The sequence below is a fragment of the Heloderma suspectum genome, chromosome Z, assembly GCF_057233095.1.
Source record: "Heloderma suspectum isolate Gila_16-S chromosome Z, 16-S_ref, whole genome shotgun sequence".
Lineage (NCBI taxonomy): Eukaryota > Metazoa > Chordata > Lepidosauria > Squamata > Helodermatidae > Heloderma > Heloderma suspectum.
The window spans coordinates 1,090,153-1,113,211 of NC_139476.1; the positions used below are offsets into that span (position 1 = coordinate 1,090,153).

Consider the following 23,059-nt stretch of genomic DNA (forward strand, 5'->3'; position numbering starts at 1 on the left):
CACATGAGATTTCAGCCAGTGCTGGAGGGACAGAACTGTCAAAAGACCTGCTTTGTCCACATGGCTAATTCCAGGATCTTAAAAGAGCCCTGGGCTGGGTCATCTGCTTCATTGTAGTGTTTTGGACAAAAAGTTGGGGAGACCCAGGTTCAGATCCCCACCTACCCCACCGTCTGACCTACTTTGCAGGGATTTGGACAAGAGAACTAGGCATGCTACTAGTCCTGATGGCTACGGGCTTCCTCCAGGAACAGAGGCGGGGAGTGAGCGGAGGTCTTACTTGCTCTTGGATGTAGCATCCGGGAAGAGCCACCTTCACAGTCAGGGAACCGTTGAGATTTGGAGCCACCGATGTCCCACAGACAGAGTCATTCTTCAGAAGATGGGGCCTGCCTTCAGGATCTTGGGGGCCGGGCAAGGAAGGAAACAGCAGCTCCGTCAACTAGGCCATCGTGCTCAGACTTATCCCTCTGCTGAATTCTATATACCAGCTTTTTCTCTTCCCCGGGGGCCTCTCCCACAACCCCGCTTTGCTGAATGTCTCCCTGGAGAACTCAGGAGGTTTTGCTTGCTGTTCTGCCACACTTCGGTTCGTTCTAAGAATAAAGAGCACTGCCTGTCTGTGGAGTTTGGAAGCTTCTGGGGACTTTTAACATGGCTCCCTTTGTTTTCATGTTCAACTTACAGTGGGTGGGAAGCCCTAAAACAGGAGAGGGGAACATCAGAAGAGCCCTGCTGGATCAGATCCAGGGCCCACCTAGTCCAGCACTCTGTCCAGACAGTGGCCAACCAGCTGTCGACCAGGGACCCACAAGCAGGGCATGAGCACAACTCCACCCTCCCGCCCATGTTCCCCAGCATACACAGGCACACTGCCTCTGATCCTGGCGGCAGCATAGAGGCATCAGGTCTAGTAGCCATGGATGGCTTTCTCCTCCAGGAATTTATCTAACCCCCTTTTAAAGCCATCCCAAGTGGTGGCCATCACTGTATCTTGTGGTGGCCAGTTCCATCACCTGACTCCGTGCTCGGTGAAGACGTCCTGCCTTTTGTCTGTCCATAACCTCCCACCAGTTGGCTTCATCGGAGGACCCCATGGGGGTTCTTCCTTCAGCCGGATGGCAGCTTCAATTTCGGAGGAGTTCTTGGGGGCCGCATCCCGGGGTGGGCGTGGCCAAAAGGGGTGGAGCCAGACGTGTCCACCTGTTTGATCTTACAGCTAAGCCCCAGGGGAGGCATTTCAACCTTTTAGAGTGGGGAGAAAACTACGCAAAAGCCGGGAAGCCACAAATGATTGGGGGTGGGGGTTGGGTGGCCAGGCAAAGGCAGCATGGCCTCCTGGCTGGATTCGGCCACCGGCGCTGAGATTCTCCACCCTGCCCTAAATAATTCAGCCAGCCCAACCCAAAACCCGGAGGGGGAAACAGTGGTCCTAAGAGGCCATTTTTAAGGGAGGGGACAACTACCCAAGCCTCACACTAAAACTGAGTCGCTGGGCATAGCCATGGAGCAGAGATTCAAGGGAGCTTTCACATGAACCAGCAGCCCCTTGGGCTTCTGAGCGGCTTAAAAAACCCCTGGTTCCTAGTCCTTATGTTTTAGCTGCCATCTTTCATCCACATACCTGTGGGTAAGCCTCGCTGAACTCAGTGGGACTTATTTCTGAGCAGACACATCTTAGGACCACTCCACACCACATGTTTTTCCGCTTGCAACGAGCTGCGCTTGTCAACGGCTTTTAAAAATAGTTTTTACCGGAGCGAGACGTACCACGCATTTTAGTTTGCAAACATTCAAGAGCAAGCAAAGGAGGCTGTCACAGTGCAAGGTATAGTTATCTTGCATGGTAAGCGGAGGAGGAAGAAAGAGCCCCCGGAACAGCACTGCTGGCGTCAACATTTACTAGTCTTCCCTCCCACCCCACAATCTGTTTCATGCTAAATAAATTCAGCCAACTCAGCAGTTTCAGTGTCTAAAGCGGCAGCATTGTTGCCACGGCAGGGAGTTGCACCTGCTCTGTTCTGCATGTTCTAAGTCAGCGTTCCCCAACACTGCACCCTGCAAATGTCTTGGACTGCAATTCCCAGCAACCCCAGCCAAAACACTGCTTCTACAATGTCAGACCAACAGTTGGCCTAGCTCAGAATGCAGCGAGCTTACAAGGGTCGGCCCCTCGTCCAGCCAGAGCCGCTTCTAAGATGCAGCTCGAAGATTTTCCAGAAAGGTGGAGTATAAATTTTGGCAATGAATAAAAGAAAGAAATCCCACACTGGAGGCACTCAAGACAAGCCTGGACAGCCATCTGCCAAGGATGCTCTGACTTGGATTCCTGCATTGGGCATGGGGTTGGACTTGATGGCCTTGTAGGCCCCTTCCAGCCCTACTATTCTATGATTCTAAATGTATACCAGCACCACCCAGCTGGCAATTTCTCACACCGAAGCTGCGCAGATGTTCTATTTTGAACTATTGAGGTTTTCCCCCTAGTGTTACCTGCATGCACACAACACGGATGCTTGGTTTTTTGCTCCAAGTTATTTCGGTGTAAGCAGAGGAGGGAATTTAATAACAACATGGGGTGTATTTTAAACAAAACAAAAACATTGGCTTTATAGTTTTGGCTGACCTAGGATGTTAAGGGCACAATCCTATGCATGTTCAGACAGAAAAAAGTCCTAGTTTCCAGCATGCCCCAGCCAGCTGGGAACTGGAGGTCTTTTTTCTGTCTGAACATGCATAGGATTGCATCTAAATTGGGATGTTACCACTTTGTGCTTTCAGTGAAAGGCAGGGTGAGTTTAAAATCGGTTTAATTTTTTGTGAGCAGCCCAGAGACCTTTGGATATTGGGCAGTACAGAAATGTAATAAAATAAAAACTAAATTAAAATTTTAAAAAATATAGTGGGAGATGGATACACTCAGCAAGTGATCCAGCCAGGATATTGAAGAACTGGGCTGGGTGCAAGTCGGTCCTCATTTCCATCTGTGAAATAGGTGCAACACTAGATTCTAGTAGTCTATGGCATTGGGGGCATTTGGAAATGCAGCAATGTTATAATTTCAGTTTTAAAGATCACCCAAGAAGGGTCTTTGATCTAGGACAGGTTTATAGCAGGATCCCCGCGCATGTTTACTTAGCGTGCTGGATTAGGAACTGGGAGATCCGGGTTCTAGACCTCACTAGGCCATGGAGCTCACTGGGTGACTTTGGGCCAGTCACTGACTTTCAGCCTCACCTACCTCACAGGGGTGTTGTGAGGATAAAATGGAGAGGAAGAGACCACATGAGCTGTCTTGGGTTCCTTGCAAGTGGAAATTAAGGTGGCATATAAATGCAATAATAATAATAATAATAATAATAATGATTGATGATGATAACAACAGCAACAAAAGGTGCTCCCTAGGAAAGACGTTCAGGAATTGAGCCTCAAAGACCTTCTGTTAAAGCAGGATTCACAGCAGACGACTTCCCTCTTTTCTGCTTCTAGGGTTCTTGCAAGGGTAGGTTTTTAAGCTGGAGCTCCTAAACAAAATCGTGGTTTCTAAACTTACCCAGAAGCTGCGGCACAGACGAGGAGACCTTTGGCTGGGGTGTCAGGAGGAAGCGCATGCTCTCGCTTTCACAGCTCAGCAACGTTGCTTCCCAAAAGGTCCCCGCGGCACATAAACACGCCTGCAGCCCCCCCAAAAGGAGAAACAAGGGCCCAAACTCCCCCCAAAGCATTGTTCCTAAGACGGGGCCTTCTTCCTCCTGAGCTAAACCCCCCAATACTTCTCGACTTCTAGTCTTCAGGGAGGGCTTTATAGCCCCAAGGGAGGAAGGGTGATCAGGGAACACCTGGCCCGAAGCTGACCAGGTCTCCATTCAATGTGAAAAATTAAGGCTCTAGTCCTGTAGGTACATTTTGAGCTATGGAGTAAGTCCTTTCACACAACCGGGGGCTTAGTTTACAGGCAACCACGGGCAGGGGCAGGCTCCATGGCCACAGGCACCCTGCCCCTTCCTTGGGGGCGAGTTTCATTGCACTTTGTGGTGATGGGCTTTCTTCTGAGTAATCATGCACAGGCACAGGGTTGCAAGGGTGAAATCCTATGCAGCCTTACTTGCATTTTTTTTTACCCCCTGCTGCTGATTTTATCATAAGCTGCTGCTGGTTTCATCCTGCTTTGATCGGACCTGCTGTTTTGTCACTGGATCCGTTCCGGGCTCTGTCATAGAGTCAACCCATTGCACCAAATGAGACTCAAGGAGTCCTGACTTATTTTCCCCATTGATTTCAATCAATGAAATTTTATTTCATTGATTTATTTCATTGATTTATTTCATTGATTTATTTCATTATTGATTTATTTCATTGATTTATTTTCCCCAGGTCTTCTCTAAACATGACTGAGTCAGCATCCAACCCATTGTTTTATTGGTATCCTGTTTTGTTTCTCAGTTTGTACACGGCCCAGAGAACTTTGTCACTCTGTCCGCTTCCCTGCAGAAAGCACTCTGCACATGCCCAGTACGTCTTCTTTTTCAGCATTTGTTTCATCTACAGAGGGGAAAGCACTCTGTATGTATTCTCTGTATTCACATTCCTTTAGTTTATTTTTGGAAAGTCACTCTGCATGCTCAGGGGTACCTTGTCTCTCTCTCTTTTAGCCTTACTCAGGGAAAGGCATGACCCGGGTCATCGTCTTTTAGCATTCCTGTAGGGAACAGCTCTCTGCCAAGGCTCTCCTTTTCGTGCAGAGAAGGGCCCTCTGATGGTGCTGGGGTGGGAGGTGAGAACATCTTTTTGTGTCCTTTTGGAAGTTTCTGTTACTAGCCCTCCCCCAGTTCACTCAGGGAGAAAGCGCTTTGCACATGCTCAGGGGCAACCTCTCTTTGGATGCTTTACACATGCTCGGGCTGGATGCCCACTCTTTATTCTTATCTTTTATTATTCATATGGTGCCATCCATAAGTGTGATGCTTTACAGAGTACACAAAGACAAGGTCCCTGCCCCAAGAGGCTTACAGGCCTAAAAGTGAGTACTGGGGAAACAGCAGAGGAAGCGGAGGCTGCAGTAAAGAGAGAAGCAAGAGCAGCTGTTTTGATTACACTTCCTGCAGGCTTAGTTAGAGTAATGTTTAACTTTCCATCCGCTGAACCAAGGAAAAAGAATTTTGCATATGCACAGGGACGCTGCTCTGCACAGGCACATGAAAAAAGGGTGTCCCTTGGGGCATGGGCAGAGTACGTCTTTAAAAAAGAAAGTACTTCAGTGTATTTTAGGGAAAACCCTCTGCATATGCTCAAGGTCAGGCTTGATTATTAGCCTTCCTTCAGGGAAAAACATTCTGCACATAGTTCCTGGCACTCTCTTGCTTTCCCGTTCTCCTTTGGCCACACCGCACATGCTGTAGTTCTGTTTTTTAAAGTCTTCCTCCAGTTTACTTTGCAGAAAAATGTTGCGTGTGCCTTCTTTCAGGGGAACCCCGCCCCAACTCCGCCTATGCCCCCTCTCTCAGGGGTGTATTCTTTTCAGCCCTCTGCCCTTTCAGTTCGCTTCAGTGGACAATATGCATAGAGATGCAGCACTCTGCACATGCTCGCGGGCTTGTTCTTGTTAGCCCCTACCCCTCTTTCAGTTAACTTCAGTGGAAAACACACACACACACACACACACACTGCACTCTGCACTTACTCAGGGGCTTTTTCTTTTCAGCTCCTCCCCGACGCAGTTCACTCGCAAGGAAAAGGCGCAGGGAGAGGCGCTGCACTCTGCACGTGCTCAGGGGCGTCCTCTTCTCCGCCCCTCCCCGACGCAGTTCACTCGCAAGGAAAAGGCGCAGGGAGAGGCGCTGCACTCTGCACGTGCTCAGGGGCGTCCTCTTCTCCGCCCCTCCCCGACGCAGTTCACTCGCAAGGAAAAGGCGCAGGGAGAGGCGCTGCACTCTGCACGTGCTCAGGGGCGTCCTCTTCTCCGCCCCTCCCCGACGCAGTTCACTCGCAAGGAAAAGGCGCAGGGAGAGGCGCTGCACTCTGCACGTGCTCAGGGGCGTCCTCTTCTCCGCCCCTCCCCGACGCAGTTCACTCGCAAGGAAAAGGCGCAGGGAGAGGCGCTGCACTCTGCCCGTGCCCAGGGGCTTCCTCTTCTCCGCCCCTCCCCGACGCAGTTCACTCGCAAGGAAAAGGCGCAGGGAGAGGCGCTGCACTCTGCACGTGCTCAGGGGCTTCCTCTTCTCCGCCCCTCCCCGACGCAGTTCACTCGCAAGGAAAAGGCGCAGGGAGAGGCGCTGCACTCTGCACGTGCTCAGGGGCTTCCTCTTCTCCGCCCCTCCCCGACGCAGTTCACTCGCAAGGAAAAGGCGCAGGGAGAGGCGCTGCACTCTGCACGTGCTCAGGGGCGTCCTCTTCTCTGCCCCTCCCCGACGCAGTTCACTCGCAAGGAAAAGGCGCAGGGAGAGGCGCTGCACTCTGCACGTGCTCAGGGGCGTCCTCTTCTCCGCCCCTCCCCGACGCAGTTCACTCGCAAGGAAAAGGCGCAGGGAGAGGCGCTGCACTCTGCACGTGCTCAGGGGCGTCCTCTTCTCCGCCCCTCCCCGACGCAGTTCACTCGCAAGGAAAAGGCGCAGGGAGAGGCGCTGCACTCTGCACGTGCTCAGGGGCGTCCTCTTCTCCGCCCCTCCCCGACGCAGTTCACTCGCAAGGAAAAGGCGCAGGGAGAGGCGCTGCACTCTGCACGTGCTCAGGGGCGTCCTCTTCTCCGCCCCTCCCCGACGCAGTTCACTCGCAAGGAAAAGGCGCAGGGAGAGGCGCTGCACTCTGCACGTGCTCAGGGGCGTCCTCTTCTCCGCCCCTCCCCGACGCAGTTCACTCGCAAGGAAAAGGCGCAGGGAGAGGCGCTGCACTCTGCACGTGCTCAGGGGCGTCCTCTTCTCCGCCCCTCCCCGACGCAGTTCACTCGCAAGGAAAAGGCGCAGGGAGAGGCGCTGCACTCTGCACGTGCTCAGGGGCGTCCTCTTCTCCGCCCCTCCCCGACGCAGTTCACTCGCAAGGAAAAGGCGCAGGGAGAGGCGCTGCACTCTGCACGTGCTCAGGGGCGTCCTCTTCTCCGCCCCTCCCCGACGCAGTTCACTCGCAAGGAAAACGCGCCGAGAGAGGCGCTGCACTCTGCCCGTGCCCAGGGGCTTCCTCTTCTCCGCCCCTCCCCGACGCAGTTCACTCGCAAGGAAAAGGCGCAGGGAGAGGCGCTGCACTCTGCACGTGCTCAGGGGCGTCCTCTTCTCCGCCCCTCCCCGACGCAGTTCACTCGCAAGGAAAAGGCGCAGGGAGAGGCGCTGCACTCTGCACGTGCTCAGGGGCGTCCTCTTCTCCGCCCCTCCCCGACGCAGTTCACTCGCAAGGAAAAGGCGCAGGGAGAGGCGCTGCACTCTGCACGTGCTCAGGGGCTCCTTGTCCCTCTTAGCCTCCCGTGTCGATCGCGAACGGAAAGATGAGCCCTGCCGGGGGGGGGGGGCGCTCGCCCTCGCAGCCCTCCCGATGGCCCCAGGGGGGCGCGCGCGCGCCCGGCCCGGCCCGGCCGCCGCCCGCAGTGGCGCGCGCGCGCCGCAGGGGCGCGGCGGCCACGCCCCCGCCGGTGATTGGCGGGCGGCGCGCGGCCCCCAAAGCCGGGCGGCGGCGCGCAACGGACGCTGAGGCGCCGGCAAGATGGCGGCGGCGGGCGGAGGAGGAGGAGGAGGAGGAGGCGGCGGCGGGGGCCCAGGCGCCGGCCGCCTCGCGCTGGTGGCGGTGTTCGGCGCCGGGGGCGGCCGGCCCGGGCTGCGCGGGGCGGCGCTGGGGGCCGTCAGAGCCGGTGAGCGAGCGGGCGAGCGGGCGGGCGGCGGGGTGGCGCCCGGCAGCGAGGCCCGCGGGCGCCGGCGGGGCGCGGCCGGGCCCTCGGGGCGGGCGGGCGCGGGGCCCCGCCCGGGCGGCTGGCGGCGCGCGCGCTCCTCGCAGCAGGCGAGCCTCGGCGGGGCGCGCGCGCCAGCCCGAGCCGCGGCCGCTCCGAAACGGGCCGGGCGCCGCGCGCCGCCGCGTCGCGCGCGCGAGGAGGGCCCCGCCGGGGCGCGCTCCCGAGGAGGCGCGGCAGGGCCGCCGGCGGTGGAGCCTGGGGGCCGGGAGAGCCGGGCTCCGGCCCCCCCTCGGCCGTGGGGTCTCCGGGCGGCTCCGGGCCCGCCGCGCGCTTCCGCCCGGCCCACCTGGCAGGGCTGTTGTGGTGAGGACGGAATGGGGAGGAGGAGGGTCCCGCAAGCCGCCTCGGGTTCCTTGCGAGAGGAGGAAAGGCGGGGTACAAACGCAACAAACAAGTAAATAAGTCGAATCGATGTGCGCGGATCAGTGTCGCGGCTTTGACAGAGCTCCGGACCGGGGGGGGGGGGGCGGGTGGGAAGCAGAAAAGCCGCAGAAAGCGGGCGCTGGCCGACGGGGCCCGGGGAGCTTTGTCCTCTATGGAACCTGATCCGCGTCCTCCCAAGCAGGTGCAGACGAAGGCCTGGTGCTTCATCCTCCGGACAAGCTGGGAAGGCGGGCCAGGTTGTGGGGAGGCCCTGGCCTGGAGCCACCCGGTCAACGTCAGGACGCAGCGAGGATGTGAACCCTGGTCCTGGTCCGGCAACGCTGGCCGTGATACCCACCGGAGAGGGGGATTTGTTCTGCGCCTTACTTTTACAGATTTAGCAAGCTTCGGGGCGACACGGAATTCCTAAGTGGGCAAGAAGGCGCATCCAAAGCTGGAAAGGGCTACTGTCAGTTCTTAAATGTTAGGCTCGGGGTCATTCTTTATTATCCCAAACAAGGTATCGGGAAGCCTTTCTGAATTCGAGGCTGTGTTTGGGCATTGGCGAGAGAGTCGGCACTGTACGTGCCAGTGTTTCTTTCTCCCGGAAGCATGCTTGTTTTGATTCGGCTCCTCCCCTGCAAAATAATCCGACGGCAGCTGGTCGCGGATTCCCTTTGCAGCTTCCAGCTCCACGGGCATCCTTGCAGTCACCCCTCGAGGGTATTCTGGGATTGCTTCCGTGTGGCTGAAGCAGAAATAATCTTGCCTTTCCTTGTTCGGGTGGGAATGGAGGGGGTTGTGCCCCATGAGATGGAGGGAGCATTTGTGGACAAGCATCCAGGAGAGGTTTCCTGGCTGTGGAAGCTGATAAGGGGAAGACCAATGATGGGGCGCGGGCTGCGCTTCTGGGAAGGCAGTGCAGGTGGTCGGACGCGATCCCTTGATGAGGCTCAGAATGGGAGTTGAGGCAGCAGCTGAGCTCGTAGTGGGCTGCTTGCCATTCCTGATCCAGTAGTGCCTGATATCATCAGTGTGCGGTGTCTGGGGCTTGCTGCGTGTCGCCGAAACGTTTGTGAGAAAGCGCTGAATTTGGAGAGGGTCCAGCCGGGTGCTTTCACTGCTCCTTGCGCTCCTTGCCTCTGTTCCACCTCACGCTCTGGCCGTCGAATGGCCAGGGAGAAGTTCTCCCTCACTTGGCCCCGTCCTGGGAGGCTCTGAATTTTGCCGCCTTCTGCTTTCTGGTGCAAGCTGGAGTCACACCTGGGCTGGGACTGGTAGGAAAGCAGTGGCGGCGAACATCTGTATGTGTCTGTGTCCATGTCTTAAAGCAATTCACTATGCAAGGCCTAGATATTAGATCAGGGCCAGAGGCGGAGAAGCAGAGTCCTTCCCTAACTTGGTGCCCTCCAGACATGTTGGACTCTGAGGCCCCTGCTGGTTGGCAGTGATGGGAGTTGTAGTCCACCCAGGATGGAGAAGGCTGGGCTTAGAGCAAGGCAGTTCCTTTTGAAGCTGCCCTTGCTTAGGGGCCCCTGGGCTGGGCTCGTGCCTTCATGCCAAGGCGGGTCGAGCTCTTGGGGTAGACGCTGTGCTGCCTGCTCCATGCAAAAGACCCTGTTCTCCCCCCCCCCCCGGGGGCCAGTGCTGGAGAGGGCAGAGGAAAGCTGAAAGCAGGGCTAGGCAAAGCGAAACCCCAGCAAGCGTCCCATTTGGGATGAGGAGGAGTCTGGCAAGCTCCCTTTCTTCTACTTTAATTGCCCTTGAAAAGCAAATTGCCTTTAATTCTTCCCTGCCTGTGCGGCCCAGGGAGGTGGCTGCCTGCCTTCCCGTAGCCAGAGGGGCCCAGGGAGGTGGCTGCCTTCCCGTAGCCAGAGGGGCGGCTTTCTGTTCCTCAGTGCAGCTGAGTTACTTCTGCAAGGTGCACAGGCAGCGTGCACCTGTGGGGTGCCTCTCACCTGGCAGCCGGGATGAAAGCCTGGCTTGCATGTGCTTGCAGGGAGGGTCTGTGGTTCATGCGTTGTCCTGCCAGTTCTGCCACCAGCTGCGGCTTGTGCGTGGAGTTTGGGTTCTTGGGAAGCTTTGCTTGCATTTAAAAATACAAGAAAACATGTTTCTAGTTCTCCTGGCAGTGGAAAGAAGTTTGGAATTTGCCATTATTTGGGAGATGTGGAACACAGGGTGCAAATGTCCCATCATGCAATTTTTTTTTATTACAGTGACATCCCTGTTTCTTCCTTGGTGGACGTCAAGGGCTGTACATGGGGAACTGGGCAGTTTCCCCCATCAGGCCAGGACCTGGGCTTCAGCGAGGTGTCTGCCTCACGTCTTCTGCCCATTGCAATCTTTCCTTTGCTGTATTCAGGGCTGTGTGTCATGTGTGCACACTCAAAAATACAGAGTAAACAGGTGTTGGCATCTATGAATGGGGAAGTTCCTGCTCTGAATGTTGATCTGTTGGGAATGTGCCGGCCTTTGGTGAGCCCCTTTATCTTGGAGTCAGTTCCCTGTCTGCTGTGTGGGGATGATAACATTGGCCTGCTGTACAAATAGTTAATGTTATTATTATAAATTCCTTCAAGATCCAGGCTTCTGAAGAGTGAGCATTCTTTTGGGGGAGGGGGTACCAGACTCAAGAAAAAGGACAGCAAGAGCATGCAGCTTCATCTAGGTGTCCTGTGATGGGACAGCAGGGGCAAGGGGTTGTGTGGGGCACTGAAGCAGCACTGAGAAAGGGTGGGATGTGCTTTGCTTTGGCTTCAGGAGCGTTGTCTGACTTTGCCTGCTCACTTTGAAATCCTTTGGAGCCATAAGGACTAGAACCTTGCTTCTGTTCTTAAATGCAAGTGGAGGCTGTTGGTTCCCAGGCGTGGGCAGCTGCCCCGTGCGGGGTATGCTCAGGTCTGACTCATAGCTTCTCCTCTTCCTACACTGATCCAAGCACTGCCACGTTCTGCGCGAGTTCACACGGATCCGGCTGAAAGCCCCGCAAATGGACCCTGTCAGTGCAAAATAAGCAGACCTCATCCCTGCATACACGTGCCTTCTCCCCTTCCTTCTGTTCCCTGCATGTAGCAGAAGCTGCTTTTCTCGAGTCATCAGCCTACTGACTCAGAGCTTGGACTGAGGGCTTCTTTGGATCCTTGGCAGCGAGGGGCCATTGGCGTGCCCAGCCTAGGCTCGGAAGCTGACTGATGAGCCATCGTCGAGCATGTGGTTCGCGTTGCCGCAGGGCTGACTCAAAGGGCCTTCCTGGAAGGGGTGATGTGTTGCTAATGGTTCACTGGCCCCTCTGGGTTGGCTGTGAGCCGTGCTTGGCTGATGTGTCAGGATGCATCACAGAGTCCTTGGGCTGCGCGGGCCTGGGTCCTCTTCCTGCCTTTTGGAGGGGAGGGAAGGAAGGGAGCCCAGTGGCTACAGCAGGAAGGCTTGGTCTCCTTAACAAGGTGTGGTTTACTTCTCATGCTTGACCCACTGGGGAGGCTTTAAAAAGTGTGGATTTCCACCCTCCTCAGCTGGGTGCTTTTTTGTAGTTGTGTGCTGAAGTTGTGTGTTATGCAGTTTAAGGTGCAACCCGAGACATTAAGGGTGCAATCTTATGTCAGGTCTACACCGAAATAAGTCCTACAGCTCCCAGCATCCCCCAGCCAGCCATCTTGGGTTTCTCAGTGCCTTACCCAGCTTCTTGGCGCACAGCTCTGCTTTTGGTACTGTGGGTTTTCCAATTTTCCTTGGAGAAACTCACTGGTTTGTCACCAAAATGATGCTGCAGACTTCCTGGGCCTACAGAAATCCCAGGCACTTTGCCCATTTTCTGGCTGTACTGATGGTTTGTGCCTTGAACTTGGGTTAGTCTTTCTGGATCCATTTGGGTTCCAGTTCTTTGAGAGAGATCACACAGAGGCAGAGGAAGGTGGCTCACCTGGCTGAATATATTTAACTGTCCTTTAAAAGTTTCTAGTCCCGATGGATGTAGGAAGAGGTAGGAAGAGGTATCTCTCTCTCCCCATCCCCTTTCCTCCTCCTCCTTTTTGCATTGTTGATCTGCTCACACAGCTTATCTTTGAGAACTGGGTGACTTGGCTACATAATCTATATTTCTTTTTTTCTTCCGATTTAAGAAGCACATCACTGTGTTTGAACAGCCCAGTCCGTGGCGGCGGCCTCGGCTTTCCCCATTAGCTGATGTGTTTCCCATTTCTGCGGGGCTTCCTGTGTCCTGACACCAAACAGGAAACAACTGCAACAGACTTTTGATATCAGGTTCCTTTTTTAAAGAAAAAGTAGAGTCCTGTTTTTTTAAGGGGGTGGGGTGGGCAGAGAGCTTTTTGTTGCATGATCTTTTTTTATGTCAGTCTGAGAACATGTGCTCAGAACCCAGCAAGCGTTTTATTTTTTTTAATTCCACATTTCCTCCCTTCAGGAGCTCAAAGAGGCAAACAGTGGAAAACTTAATCCAAATTGAGCACCGGTAAAAAACCTGAATAAACCAGGCGGTGGCGGCAGTAAAGTCCCTGTAATCGCAGCAGGAGGGAAGGGGGCATTTACAGCAACGCCTTCCCCAAAAGGCCTCTGGGAAGAGCTGGGATTTAACCAGCCGGTGAAGCTTATATCGGGAGGGCGCCAAGCAGGCTTCCCCAGCATTCCCGGTGCTGTTTCTCTTCCCTCTCTCAAAGTTTTATTCTTCTCAAGAGACTGCCTGCCTGCACGCTCCAGCCAAACGGATCCCACAGCCAAATCTGGATCCCACAGCCAAATCTGATGAAGTGGCCTCATCATGCTGGCTGTGCATCTTGTCCTTGGTTTTCGCTGGCCCTCTAAAGATACCTGGAACATGGAGGTGTGTGCGTTGAACACACACACCCTTTTAGGCCTGGCACTGGAGCAACTCTCCCCAGCCTGGTGTCTTGCAGATGTGTCAGACCGCAAATCCCATCATTCCCATCATGCTGGCTGAACTATGGTGGTGCTGGGAACCTGAGGCTTTAATCCCGAGCTCCCCCAAGCCCAAGAGCACCAACGATTATGCTTCCCTTCTACATTCACTCCAATGCCATCACGCTTGCTGGGCTGTGCCGCCTGGCTCTTGACGGGCTGCTGTTGATTCCCTTGCCTGCCCAGCTTGAGGATGTGGAAGGGCGATAAGGTTCCGCACCCCCGACTCCTTTCTGCTGCCAGAGCGATGCAGAGCTGGCCCCGCGAGCTGTGCCATTGGGGAGAGACCCCTGGAAGCCAGGCTGGGCTCTGGAGAGGCGGAGTCGAGTGCAGCCGCCACAGTTGATGCACGAGCGCGCGCGCGCCGGGGCCGTTTGCGAGGGCTGCAGTCTTGTGTCTTGGCTGACGCAGGTTGCGCCGCTGTTATGTAAGCTAGTAGGTCGTGCTGGTGGGGGGGGGACTGGGTCCCTTCCACCAGCGAAGCAGCTCCTCCTTGTTCTGCCAGCCCAGCGAGCGCATGGCTCCCCTCGTGTTCCCAGCAGGGCTGTTCTCTCTCTCTCTTGTTGTGCAGTGCCTTGCCACCATAGGCAGTCTGGAAGGGCAAGCAGTGCCCCTGCGATTGGCCGAGCTGACGCGAGGGCTCGGAGTGACCGAGAGCTGGGAGAACAAAGCTCTCTGGGCGTTTGCCGTCTGGTCCCTGTGTGGAAAGAGGAAGCTGTTGGTTGTGGCTGGGGGTTGAACATGATATGGGCCCTTTGAAGCAGGAGGAGCGTTGTGGGGCAGGCCGATGACTGAGAGGAGGTCCCTGGAGGCAGAGAGCCCCAGAGGCAAAAGGAAGAGAGCAGGGGGTGCGTATTCCTTGGCTACCCGTAGATATAATGAAGGCAGTGACCTGCTCCCTTCCCACAGCCCCATTAAGTTAAAGAGTCATCGCTAGAAGAATGCAGGAGTTGTGTCCTGCAGTTTCAGGCTGTTAATGTGCTCCTCCAAAGGCAAAGGGAATATAAAATCAGCCCCCCACCCTCTCACTGAAGCTAGTCTTGGAATGGAAGGCCCCGAAGGCACCTGTAATGGGACGGGGGGCCTTGCCACCGCCGCTGCTGAATGGGTCTCGTCTGTCCTTGGAGCGTTGAGCAGCGCTCTCACCCCTGATGTAGCTTAAGAATTTCGAACTGATGTCAAGACGGAGGTGGTTGTATCTAGTGTCGGTGGGTGGCAGGGTGGACGGAGGCTGGGTCTCAGTGGCTGCTCCTCCCAGCTCTCCACATCATCCCCCATCTCTACTGCTGTGGGGAACAGGATGCTGGCTGAGACGCATGCCCACGGGTCTGTCCCTGCAGGGTAATTGTTGTGGTCTGTAAGATTGGGTGGGGAGGGTGGCACGGCCCCCGCTAGGGCCTGATGAAAAGGGCCAGACCCACAAAGTAAGTTAAGGCTCAATCCAATGCATGTTTAGACAGGAAAAAGGCCTGTGACTCCCAGGATGCCCCAGCCAGCATGGCTGGCTGGGGCATGCCGGAAGTCGCAGGCCTTTTTTCTGTCTTACACATGCATAGGATTGTGTCCTTAGTCTCTCTGTTATTCTGATGCGTGCGTACATGTGTGTACAGGGCAGGGGAGCTCTCAGTTTATGACGTTGTGGTGCCGTTGAACAGCCAACTCTGTTGCTTCTTTTCCCTTCCATCTTCTGGGATACCTCCCCGATGTTTTCAGCTTCCCAGGGGAGCTGAGAGAAGCAGCTGTAATAGTGCCAGGACAATTCCCCCCGCCTCCGGTATATAGTTCTGTGTTTCCAGTGGTGAAGCACCACCAGTCATGGGAACGCACAGCACTGTCCTGGCAGCCTTCCTTGGCTCTTGATTCAGTGTCCAAATGCCCCCTCGGCAGTGCCCCCTCCAGCCCTGGGAGACTTCTTACTCTTTGTGTCATCTCTCTCTTTCTCCTTCCCTCTTCCAGGGATCCGCTCCTGGGATATTGATCTTACTGCCTTCAACCTTGACCAGCAGCTCAGGCTCTTTGTCTCCCGTCACTCTGCCACCTTCTCGGACATCGTGAAAGGTAAGGAGCGGGCTGAGATGTTGCTTCCGGGGGTGGAACCAGCCCTATATCCCACCCCCGGGCTCCCTGTTTGATCTGGGAACCCTGAGCGTCTGCAGCTGTGATATGATATCACAAATGTGACTGATTCTCTTGCCTTGGTTCTGGAGCTCCTGGATGCTTTTTGGGGGCCGATGCAAATGGGTTCAGGGGCAGAGGGAGAGGAGGTGAAAGCTGTTCTGAGACAGTGACCTGCCTCCTTCCTTCTTTCTCCCCCACCACCTAAGTCTTGCCTAGGCTGTGTTTTGGGCTCTGTTCTTTCGATCCTGAGGTGTGGTGCTAGTGTGCTGCAGCAAAGATGGGATTTTATTTATTTAAAATTGTTTTTAGGCCGCCTTTGAGGACAAAACCCTCTCAAGGCGGCATGCCGGATAAAAACCGGGCTAAAGTCTACAAATGGGCAAATAAACATGTAAGAAAATGCTATAAAAACAGATTTGTGGGGTGTTGGGCACGTCCAGTCTTGGCCTTCATAACTGGTGGGTGGAGACGGAGATGAGGGTGCCCTCGGTAACGGTGCCCCAAAGTCTCAGTGGGTGATGCTTGGCTCTCCGGTCCATGTGGGGCTATGCTCGATTTTCAGGACTGGACATTTCTGGTGCTGAGGGGGCTTCGGGTGTATGTGCTGCAATCTTTTGAAAGACCCTCCGAACTGTATATGTGGGGGCCCATCGCGGCCCCTCTTGGCAGTTGCTTTTGCGCTGTTTCTCTTCCCTCTCTTAATTTTTTTTTATAAGCGGCTGGCTGGTTGGCTGTGCAGTCCAGCCAAGCAGGGATCCCACATCCAGATCTGACCATGTGATGCAGTGTCCTCATCAGGCTGGCTGTGCAACCAGCTCAACACTTTTGTCCTTTGTTTTTTTGCTGGCTCATTGAAACACGGAGGGGCGCGTGTGTGTTGAACCCTTTCCCCCCTGTTTAGGTTTGGCTCTAGAGCAGCCACCCCAAACCTGGTGCCTTCCAGATGAGTTGGACTGCAGCTCCCTCATTCCCAGGCTGGGAACAATGGGAGTTGCAGTCCAACACGTCTGGAAGGCACCAGGCTTGGTGGTTCTCTGGAATTCCCCTGTGCCCACATGAGATTGGAGACACAGGAGGCCCCAAAACAGGACATGTTGACTACATACAACCCTCCCCAGGCAACTGCTATTCCACGATAGATGGTCTCTGTTAATGGAGGTTCCACTCTGGCCTCTCATCGTGCTCCTAGCAGCTTCTTTATCTGTCTGCTGTGGATTTGTTAATGCTTCATAAGGAGAGCAGCCCTGCTGGATCAGCCTGAAGGCCGTCGAGTCCCACAAACCCTATAGGCAGCTGCCCTGTCCTGTTCGAACACCAGATGCTGGGGGTTGAGGCTGACTGTCTCTGAAGGTGGAGGTTCGATTTGGCAGTCAAGGAGAACAGCAGGCGTTTGGTCCAGCCACAAACAGCTGACGGGCATTCACGTGGGCTGGAACTCTAAGCCGGGCCATGCGGGCTCATCTGCAGACATCCTGATGTCTCTTGCGCCCCCTGCTCGGATTTTGTGGTGGACGTAGCGGTCTCCTCCTTGTCCAGACTGAGCACGCATGGAGTCTGTGCGCCTCCAAGCCAGAGCCGGGTCTCCTGGCGGCTGGGGCGCTTCAGCTGCTCTGGTGCCGTCCTGGGATGACGGCATGGATTCCTGGTACAGTCCGGATTGGTGCGCTGGAAGGAGCAGCTGGGCAGCAGCTGCCGCTGTCTTTTGTGGGCAGCTTGCCCTCCCCTGGGAAAGCCCTCCAAGGCAGAGCTGTGACTTCTCTGAGTTTGGCCAGGGCACGGAGACATTTTTCTGCTGGAGAGACAAAACTGCTCTTCATGGGCCGCTCCCTGGTCCACTGACGCTCACGCTGCTTGGACCAGACAGGCCCAGCAGTTCCTCTTCTGGGAAAACAGGCATGAGATTTCCTGTGCCGTTGCTGGCTAGCGGCTGCTGCCTTCTCTCAGGGAAGCGGGGACTTCTCTTTCGGGACACTCTAGGAAGCCTGCATTCTTCTCCCTTGCCCTGCTTTCTCCCTTGCCAAAAGCTGCGGTGGGAGGACTGCCCAGTGGGTCCCCTTGCTAGGCCAGGCTTTTGTAAGCTGTGTTGGCTCAGGGTGGAGGTCCGTGGAGTTCTGCTGCCATTGTGGCCAGGCACACACCTCAGTGGGAAGCCGACGTGCAGGGTGTGGATGTGATGGCCTTCCCTTAGTTGTGGAGGGGCTGTGGCTCTGTGGGAGAGCCCCCTCCCCCCCGCCCGCAGGCAGAAGGTCCCAGGTTCAATCTACCTAGTGCTAGGAAAGAATCCTGGCTGAAAACATACAGGGTCACTGCTGTCAGTCAGCATTGACAGTCCTGCCTGGTATTTGCCTAGCTTAGAGACTTACCCAGCCAAAATAGGACAGGATGCCTGCCAGCCAAAGTTGTGTGTTGCAAAAGTAGCCCAGCCTGGGTGTGGGGGCCACGTGACCCAGGATCTGGTCCCAGCCCAAACATTTAGTGGTCAGAAGGGAGCAGAAGGGGCCCCAGCCTAACATACGGGTCCCGGGCCACTCCTGGCTTCTTTTGGAACTTTTCAGTGTGAACAACTTCACACTTGGGAGTTTTGATCTCCAGCCCCCGTGGCCGGAAACAGGAGCCCTTGGGCACAGGCAACAGAGCTCACGTCCCTTTCTTTGTGATGGGTGGGGCTGGACCTGGGCATTCAGATGTGTGCCTGGCTTATGCAGAGTAGAGCGACCGCTGTAGGAAGCTGCCGCTCTGTGATCGCTCTGTCCAGGTTGCTCTAAAAGACCTCTGGGGTTCGCGTGAGCAATTTTTAAAGCATCCCCAGTCTTCTGCCTCTGTGGAACCAATGGCTTTGTGGTCAGAGAGGTCTAGAGGCTTTGTTTTTTCTCCTGCAGAAAAGGGCCACCCAAATGATCAAGGGGCTGGAGCAGCTTCCCTAGGAGGAAAGGTCACGCTTGTGACTGTTTAGAAAAAAGGCGAGGATGTGGAGATACAATAGAGGTGTACAAAGTGATGCATGGTGCGAAGAATGTGGGAGGGGGGGAAATTCTCCCTCCCTGCATTCTTCACATCATGCCTCATTTCGTACCTCTCAAAATATGGAGCTGATGGGTGGGAGCTTCAGGACAGATCAAAGGAGGGGCATCCTCACTCAGTGCAGAGTTTAGCTATGGGATTTGCTACCACAGGATGTAGCAATGGCCACCAGTTTGGATGGCTTTAAAGGGGGCTGGACAAAGGTGCGGAGGAAAAGGCTGTCGGTGGCTACTACTATCGGAGGCAGTTAGCCTCTGTTGCTGGGGAGTGTGGGTGGGAGGGTGCCGTTGCCTTCTGCCCTGCTTGAGGGTTTCCCATTGCTGCGTCTGGTAGGCCAGTTTGGGAGCGAAGCGCCGGACTAGAGAGGCCTTTGGTCTGATCCAGCGTGGCTCCTCTGATGCTCTCTTCCTCCATGGCTCCTGCTCGGACCCCCTCAGCTCTCTTCCCCTCGAAGGGTGTCTCATGGGTATGCTCAGTTCCTCAGCTGCAGAGGCCCAAAGTCCAGATCTCTGTGCTGAAATCCAGATCTTCCCCCAGTGCATGTAAATCAGGGAGTTGGGAGGCTGTGTCAAGGAGCCCGTTGTGATGCTCAGGTGAGCAGGGCAGAACTCTCCCTCCACCTAACATCTGTCCCTGTGCTGCCGCTGCCCCTGTGGCGCCAGGTTTCAGAGCTCAACCAGTGGCAGCTGCCCCTTCCCAGGCTGGGAAACAGAGGGAGGTTGGCCGCGGCCCTGGGGTGGCCCAGCCAAGCCCCCTTCCGCACGGCAGCTGGTGGCTTTTGATGTCTCGTGCAGCCCTCGGTTTGGGGTAGCTGAGCACCTTTGTCGAGAGAACTAGGCAGCGTGTGAGCTGAGCGCTCCTCTTGTCTCTTGAGCTGTTTTCCCCAGTTCCCGAGCGGGGGTCCCTGCATGGGCAGCTGCCCTGCAAGGCACCCCCTGCCCCTTCCATCGCCCACCCTGGTGGCTGTGCAGGGAACAGCCACTCCGGATCCTGGAGCTCAGCCCTCGCGTGCTCCTGCGCTGCCTCTGACGTGTGGGAAGCCTTTGTGCGGACAGGGGCCGGCTGCTCCGTCTTCCTGCTGTGGCTGCAGTCAGGAAGCTGCCGCTGCTGGGATGTTGGCACTGTGCATGTCTGCTCAGGCGTGCACGTATCCTGGCTTCTGAAACCTCGGCCGCCTCCTTGACCAGGCAGGCCTGCACACCTTCCTGAAAGTCTCTCATGCGGGTCTCAGAACTGGGTTTGCCATGGCCTGGTCTCTGCCTGATGCCAGGACAAACCCCCTCTGCTTTTTGAGAACCCTGTCAAAGTTTGGGGGCTTGCTGTGGCATTGGGGGAGACCCTACACACAAGTACACTCATCGGAGAGGCGTGCTCGTTTGTGACGATGCGTTTGCAGTGGTCTCCAAGGGCTGCTTCCGGGCAGAGGGTGCATTTCTGCCTTTTGCCTCTCACATTGTTGTGAATTTGCTCCGCAGCAGATGGCGGCTGTGAGGGCAGCCTTTCCCGGTTAGACCCCGGTGGTGTCACTGAGGTGTGCGCTCGCCCGGCAATGGTGTCCTCTTGTAATGCTCATCGTTGTGGGTGGAGTGGCTTTTCCCCCAGAGGGTGGCCTTGGGCTTAAAAATAAATTATCTGGCGTCCTGCACGTGGCCCTTTCCCTTCAGAATGCTTTAGTGGCCCAATTCCTGTCCTGTACCGCTCCAGGCCTCTGCCTAAATCAAGCCCTTTCTTGGGCTTGTTGGGAGAATGTCTCTGGCCCATGAGCCGCACACCACAGCCACTCTCTGCCCAGCACTTATTCCCCATCCGTGCAAGCCCCTTCCTGCGGAGGAAGCCCTTGGCTCCCTCCTCCTCCTGCAGACGAGAGTAGGATTGCCACACTGCTGTGCCGCTGCTTGGCAGAAACCCTTGCCCCGATTTCCTGGCCATGGGTCTCGCTGTTTCCTGGGGATTTGAACCCCGCCCCATCCTCTGGATGCAAAGAGTTAATGCAGCGCATGTGAAACAGCCACGAGGGTTAGAATTCTTTCCCTTGTGAGCCTGCATGGGGTTTATTTTTAAAATACGTTCTGCTTTCAGCCAAAAAATTGGCTTGTGGCAATCTCAGAAGAATCCTGAAAACGCTGGTGCTGACGGCAGGGAGGGGGGTGTTCTCGGCTGTTTAGTCCGTCAGCTTGGCTGGTGCCTCCTGGCCCTGACGCATCCACTGTTTTTAGGGTGCACTGTGGCCAGGCGGTCCCCCTCATGAAATCCTCTGGCAAGTGCTGTGTGATGTTTCTTGGGTTCTGAGTTTCATCAAGGGGTTTCTCTAAATGATTACTCAAGCAGTGATTACTCGAAGCCAACATGGATTTGTCAAGAACAAATCCTGCCAAACGAATCTGATTTCATTTTTGATCAAGTAACCTCCCTTGTGGACCGTGGGAATGCTGTAGACATCATATACCTCGACTTCAGCAACGCTTTCGACAAAGTGCCCCATATCCTGATGAGCAAACTAGCTCAAAGTGGGCAAGATGAAACAACGATCCGGTGGATCCACAGTTGGTTACAGAATCGGACTCAAAGAGTGCTTATCAATGGGACCTTCTCAAATTGGGGAGAGGTAACGAGCAGAGTACTGCAGGGCTCAGTCCTGGGCCCAGTGCCCTTCAACATTTTAATTAATGACTCGGAGGAGGAGGTGCAGAGAATGCTGATCACATTTGCAGATGACACCAAATTGGGTGGGATAGCTAATACTTTGGAAGACAGAAACAAAATTCAAAGTGATCTTGATAGACTGGAGCACTGGGTAGAAAACAACAGAATGACATTGAATAGGGATAAATGCTAAGTTCTGCACCTAGGAAAAAGAAACCAAATGCACAGTTACAAGATGGGGGATACGTGGCTCAACAACATGACAAGCGAGAAGGATCTTGGAATTGTTGTCGGTCACAAGCTGAATATGAGTCAATAATGTGATGTGGCTGCAAAAAAGGCAAATGCTCTTTTGGGCTGCATTCATAGAAGCATAGCTTCTAAATCCCGGGAAGTACTAGTTCCCCTCTACTCAGCACTGGTTAGGCCTCATCTGGAGTACTGTGTCCAGTTCTGGGCACCACACTTGAAGAAGGATGCAGACAAACTGGAGAGTGTTCAGAGGAGGGCAACAAAGATGATCTGGGGACTGGAAACAAAGCCCTATGAAGAGAGACTGAAAGAACTGGGCCTGTTTAGCCTTGAGAAGAGAAGACTGAGGGGAGATATGATAGCACTCTTCAAGTACTTGAAAGGTTGTCACAGAGAAGAAGGCCAGGATCTCTTCTCGATCATCCCAGAGTGCAGGACATGGAATCGTGGGCTCAAGTGCCAGGAAGCCAGATTCCGGCTGAACATCAGGAAAAACGTCCTGACTGCTAGAGCAATACGACAATGGAACCAATTCCCTAGGGAGGTGGTGGGCTCTCCCACACTGGAGGCGGTCAAGACGAGGATGGACAGCCATCTGTTGGGGATGCTCTGACTTGGATTCCTGCATTGAGCAGGGGGTTGGACTCGATGGCCTTGTAGGCCTTTCCAACCCTACTATTCTATGATTCTATTCTATGATGGGAGTTGCAGTCCAAGACATCTGGTGAGAAACCGGTTGCCAGAGGCTGGTTTAGACATGCCATGGCTTCGAACGTGGGCCTTCTACGTGCATGTCTCCCGTGGGCATGGTGGCTGCATCATCTGGCTTCCTTCCCCCATTCTGGGAGCTGCAGGACAGCCACCGGCCCATCTGCTGCCCACCGGGTCTTTTCAGACAACAACCCGGGTTGTGTCTGTATGATTTCTCCCCGTTATGCTAGCCAGTCCCCGTTCACAGCCTCGCTGCCCTGTTTTGGGCCAGCTGAAGTTTCTGGACCGTTAAAGGAATTAAAACCATAAAATACGGCATGGATTGAGGCCACCATCCTTTTGGGCTTGGGCAAGGGACACAGAAGGGGGGTGGGAAGCACGGCCTCCTGCTCCTCGGCAGGGGAGGAATTTTTCCGGTGCCCTCGGGAAGGGGCGGGAAAGGCCAAAGTGAGCTGTGTAAATGGGCCAGCACTGGCTGGACCTCAGCCATGGGGCGTTACAGCGCAGGGTCGTGAGTTTCCCGTGGGCAGCTGGATGTGTGAACAGAATGCTGGACTGGATGGACCCTGGTCTGAACCAGCGTGGCTCTTCTGATGTTCATAGACAGGGTGCTGTTCTGGGGCATCCAGGACCTTGGGCCCGCTGGGGCAACCTGCAAACGCTGAGTGCGGGATGGGGGTCTGGCAGGCAGCACCCGTGAGACAGCCTTAACAGGATGAGCCCATTTCCTGAAGCGAGAGACCCTTCGATGCCGCTGAGCCATGCTAGCTAAGGGGCGGCCTTATCTCTGAGGCCTGGATCATGGGGCAAAGGGCAAGGAAAGGCCTGGCCTTCTGCCTGTGGGCTTCCTGCACATGCCAGAGCCAGAAGAAGACTCAAGGATGGGCCTTGGATCGGATCGAGGGGCGGGGTTGGCCTTGCGTTCTCACGTGGGGGACCTGCAGGTATAAGTTGCAGCATGGAGCGCTCCTGTTGAGGGTGTGCCAGCCAGCCAGGTAGGCAGGACCTTTTAGGAACACAGGAAGCTGCTTCATACAGAGTCAGGCCCTGGGTCCATCTAGCCCAGTTTTATTGACATTGACTGGC

The 23,059-nt window shown here is 55.3% G+C and overlaps 2 protein-coding genes across 7 annotated transcripts in view; one reads left to right on the forward strand and one right to left on the reverse strand.

Annotated features, from left to right (window-relative positions):
• The window catches only part of LOC146333449 (zona pellucida sperm-binding protein 4-like), a gene marked incomplete at its 5' end in the record, with an annotated part of 26,678 nt that extends 20,241 nt beyond the window's left edge, over positions 1-6,437 (reverse strand). The window contains 2 exons of the mRNA XM_084826335.1: positions 281-402; positions 5,681-6,437. Of these exons, the coding sequence (XP_084682461.1) occupies positions 281-402; positions 5,681-6,437 (879 nt within the window). The remainder of the gene's footprint in view (positions 1-280; positions 403-5,680) is intronic.
• A 1,232-nt stretch (positions 6,438-7,669) lies between these two features.
• LOC146333450 (microtubule-associated protein 1S-like) overlaps positions 7,670-23,059 on the forward strand; it is a 28,589-nt gene continuing 13,199 nt past the window's right edge. The window contains exons 1-3 of one of the 6 annotated variants that reach the window (XM_084825832.1): positions 7,767-7,831; positions 8,496-14,076; positions 15,185-15,286. In XM_084825832.1, the coding sequence (XP_084681958.1) occupies positions 14,016-14,076; positions 15,185-15,286 (163 nt within the window). In that variant the 5' untranslated portion in view covers positions 7,767-7,831; positions 8,496-14,015. The other 5 variants (XM_084825833.1, XM_084825829.1, XM_084825834.1 and 2 more) reach the window with 5 other exon arrangements.